Here is a 4,765-nt window from a genome sequence, read left to right as displayed (position 1 = left end):
TCATATATTCAATGCCTTTATCCGAAAACAATCTGAAAATAAATACAAAAATAAAATAAAATTAGAGACAATAATAAAGTTAGTTATATATTATATGAAATGACAAAAAAATAATAATAATCAGATAAAACATTCAAAAAAAAGTAAATTATAGTATTATTATTATTATTATTATATTTTTTATATACAGTATTATATTAATATAAGTAAATATAGTAATATAATTAAATAAAAAACATTTTATTGTATTACCAGAGTAGATATACATGTATATAAAAGTTATAAATAATAATAATAATAATAAAGTATATAAAAGTTATAAATACTAATAATAATAATTATAAAGTATATAAAAAACTTTTCTTTTTTTAATATATATATATTGATATATCATTATATAATATATTTTCAATTATATATCAATATATATATATATAATAAATATTATATTACAATATAAATATATATTTCAATTATATTGAAGCCATACCTGTTGAATGTGTTTTATTTTCTTTAGTGGTAAAAGTTTTTGGCATTTATTAGATGAAGTACAAGACAATCGACTACTACTACCACTTATTTTGGGATCAATTTCTTTATTATTATTATTATTATTAGTAGTATTTAAAAAATTATTATCTTTTCTTCTTAATAATAATGAAGTATTAATTTCACGTCTTCGCCGTCTTGTTGTCAGCAGATGATGGACAGGAAGAGGTGGTAGTGTATGATAATGATTATGATGAAGAAGAAGAAGACGATGACGAAGAGGTGATGAAGAAACTAATCCAACAACTGGTCTGTCACTACTAGTAGTTGTTGTTGTGGTTATGTCTTCTTCGTCTTCTTGTTCTTCTGTTTCTGTTTCTTCGTCTTCTGGTCTGACACTTCGTTTGCCAATCTTTTTCAAAATCTCTGCATTCACTTGGATCTGATCCTGATTTTCTTTCATCCGCCTGCGGGCCAACTCCAACAGCAATCGCTGTCTTAATACGTCCAACGGATTCACAATCGACAGCTGCGGTCCTTCGCCTCTCTTTTTCAGACTAACACCACCGCCGCCGACGCCGCCGCCGCTGCCGACACCTCTCATGGCATAAAAGTCAAGCAAATGGCGCAACAGATCTGCTTTATGTCTTAACTGGTTGTCATTGTCTTCGTTGTTATGACCACTGATATGGTGCTGATGGTGACTGATCTTGAAGTTTGGATTATTATAATCAATATTATTATAATTATGTGACAACTTTTCCAGCTCTCGGGTCTCCAGTTCTTCAATCAGTCGCGAATTGATTACATGATCGACGGCTTCGTCGTGCGATGAAAACTGTGGCCACAGTTGGCCAAAGAGGGCCGCATTTTCTTCGTTCAGACGATGATGACTGCTGGCTGCGGGTGAACCACCACTACTACTACTACCACTACGACTGCTGGTTCGCGGTATCCATGAATGACTGGTTCCGTCATCAGCGATGGCAACAACAACATCATCATCAGTGTCGGGATTGTCGGGATTAGTTGATTGGGACGACTCCTCAAACAATTCGGGTATTGTTTCCTTGTTTTGTTGTTGTTGTTGTCGTAGTTGTTGTTGTTGTTGTTGTGATAGTTGAAAATTATTGATAATAATAGTCACCACAAATAGATAGGAAAACAATAGAAAGTTTAACGAAAAACATGTCCTCGAAAATAGCATTTTCATCCGTCAATTGAATTAAATTGAAAATAAATATAATTTACACCAAAAAAAWTTTTTTTTTAAAATCAATTAAATGTTATTACAATCATATCGTTGTTAACTTTTAAAAAAAAAATTAAATTAAATTGAAACCAATCAATGTATATATAATTTTTTTTATTTTTTATTTAACAATTGTTTCAACAAAAAAATTTATTAAACTTGTGTTTGATATTAACTATTAATAATTAAACAAACAGTTTAACAGTATATATATGAAAAAAAACGTGACCACAAAATAAAATAAAAAACTTCAAAAAACACAATTCAAAATGTGTTGTATAACCACTTATTTTTTTGATGGTATGATATAACTATAACTAACTAATTATAACTATTATAACTCAATCCAATACAAACAAACAAATAAAATTAACTAGAATATATATATATATATTTAATTATTATTTTTTTTAAATGTGACTTTTTATTGGTTTCGGTCAAAAAAATTTCTATATATTATTATTATTATTATTAAATATAATAATAATTTCTTTCAATTATAAAACTTTCCAACACTTTATATATGAAAAATTTATTGCAATTATTTTATATCATATGTTAAGAGAGAGTAAGAGAGAGAGAGAGAGAGAAAGAGAGAGAGAGAGAGTCTACCGCAAGAAGAATTGGTGTCTGACTTCTACCCCAAACTCTAAAGCAATAGATTCTTCTCTGTCTCTCTCTCTCTCTCTCTCTCTCTCTCTCTCTCTCTCTCTCTCTCTCTCTCTCTCTCTCTCTCTCTCTCTCTCTTTCCCATAAACCATATGCTCTCTCTCTCTCTCTCTCTCTCTCTCTCACACACACACACACACTCACTCACTCTCTCTCATAGGATAATATACATTGCTTTATGGACTCGGAGGCCACACCTATTTGCACATACACTACAACGAAAAACTACAGATTCCTCATCCGATTCTCTCTCTCTCTCTCTCAAACTCTCTCTCTCTCTCTCTCTCTCTCTCTCTCTCTCTCTCTCTCGACAACTCAATTACGAAATTATATATATRTATATATATATATATATATATATATATATATATATATATATATATATATACTGTATGTATGTGTTGTAATCAATTTTGATTATTACTTATTATTGATAATATGATTTTATCGACTATTTTTTTGTTGTTGTTAGGAGTGAATCTATTAAATAATTAATTATTAAACTAAAAAATAATGATTTATAATGTTATTGTACGGTACTATCACTGTAATAATAATAATTATTATTATTATACAATGTAGTATAACATGTACTGTACTAAACTAAAACAATATAAAATTTTTGTTGTTGTTATTATTATTGTTAAATTAACAGGGAAAATTTTCACAATAAATAAATTAATTATTTAGTAACTGTAAAATTTAATGATAGCTATATATACTATATATATATTATTATATATGATATATATATATATATAAACTGTATTACAATGAAATCAGGATGTTTTATGCTTAATAAAATATATATATAAATATTTATTATAAACTATATATATATTATAGTATATAATTACATACAATATATAAAAATTTTGTGAATTTTTTTTTATTAAACTTAAAATTCAATTGAGTTAAATAAACCTTTACAAGGTTAGCTATTTTATTTCTCATTAAAAATATAAAAATATATTGACATTTAATTAAAAATTTTATTTATATATAAATTTTCTATCTAATTGTATGCTAGACTTTTATATATGATTAACAATGATTACAGTAATTTGTAAGTAATGTTATACAATAACAACAACAAAAAAATAACAATTTAAAGTTTAAATATTTATTTTTGAAACTATAATAAAACTAAACTCTATGTAAACTCTATGAGAAAAAAAATTATATTACAATTATATTATAAGTTCAACTATATATATATATATATATATATATATATATAATTTAATTTTTTATTTGTTTAAGTAATTACTTATAAAAAAACTATTTAAAAAAGCAAATACATGTTAACTACTGTATTATGAGTTATAATGTATTAAATAAATTAATGGCTTAATATGTGACTATTAAAATAAAAATTAAAAACTTCAATAAAAAATGTTAATCATAATTATTAAATATTTATATACACTTAATTAGTAGTTTTTTTTAATAGTATCACTATATAAACTAATTAGTTAAATAAAATCATAGTTTAATTTGATTAGATTATTGTTATTATATTATATTAACATTTTAAACATATAGCTTATATTGTGCTAAATTTAAATATTAATATTTTTAAAAACAAATTATTTCATATAAAACTTAAGTTTTGTATATAATTTATAAAACAATATGATTTGTTACTGTTAATAATTTATTATAATAGTTTATTTTAAGCTTAAATTGTAAGTACTTTTTAAATTAAAAAAAATATATATTTAAATAAATAATTATTATATAAAACATTATCCGTATTTTAAAAAAAAGTTAAGTAACTAATTTTGTATTTTTTAAAATAAGCAATTATTTTGTTTAAAATTGTAATAATAGTTATAAGCTTATAAAAGTTTTTAAAATGTGAAATAAATTAAATTATTTATATTATTAGATTAGTTTTATATGCTTTTAATATCTATATATAATATATTTCATTATAATACTAATCACATATTTATTACACATAATATATAAATGTATTTATTTTATTAGATTTTTCAAACAATTTTTTATTTGTAATTTCATACTATCTTACATAAGTAGCTATTATATTATATATATATATAAATATATTTACTGGTAATATACTATAGTAAACTATAAATATATAGATAATATAGGTATTATAATAATATTATTAAATGTATACTACTGTATAAAAAGTTAAGTTAATAAATATCAAATTTTTTACCTAACATTTCATTACATACATAACTACTTAACTACTAATATAAAACTATATATATATTTTATAAAATTTTATTTATCATTTAATGTACTATATATGCTGTATAATAAACAGTAAATAATTTCAATTTACTTACAATTTAATCAATTTATATAAGTATATTATTT

General features: G+C 23.1%; 1 protein-coding gene across 1 annotated transcript; it reads right to left on the bottom strand.

The window, feature by feature from the left end:
- Nucleotides 1-1,194, bottom strand: LOC128959106 (uncharacterized). Its single transcript, XM_054305048.1, has 2 exons — nucleotides 676-1,194; nucleotides 1-32 (listed from the first exon to the last, which is right to left on the bottom strand). Exons 1-2 carry the CDS (start codon nucleotides 1,091-1,093, stop codon nucleotides 1-3), a joined length of 450 nt encoding a protein of 149 aa, XP_054161023.1. The 5' UTR covers nucleotides 1,094-1,194.
- Between the last annotated feature and the right edge of the window lie 3,571 nt (nucleotides 1,195-4,765).

The sequence above is a fragment of the Oppia nitens genome, unplaced genomic scaffold, assembly GCF_028296485.1.
Source record: "Oppia nitens isolate AA-2021 unplaced genomic scaffold, nextdenovo-longstitch-racon4-pilon3 scaffold41_pilon_pilon_pilon, whole genome shotgun sequence".
In the NCBI taxonomy this organism is placed as follows: Eukaryota; Metazoa; Arthropoda; class Arachnida; order Sarcoptiformes; family Oppiidae; genus Oppia; species Oppia nitens.
This window is presented reverse-complemented; position numbering and strand designations above follow the sequence as displayed.

Excerpts from the sequence above, each read along its gene's own strand:
- LOC128959106 (XM_054305048.1), bottom strand. The coding sequence starts at position 1,093 with ATGAGAGGTGTCGGCAGCGGCGGCGGCGTCGGCGGCGGTGGTGTTAGT. Across the intron at positions 33-675 it reads GACAACAAGACGGCGAAGAC|ATTGTTTTCGGATAAAGGCA; the intron begins GTGAAATTAATA and ends ATTTATTTTCAG.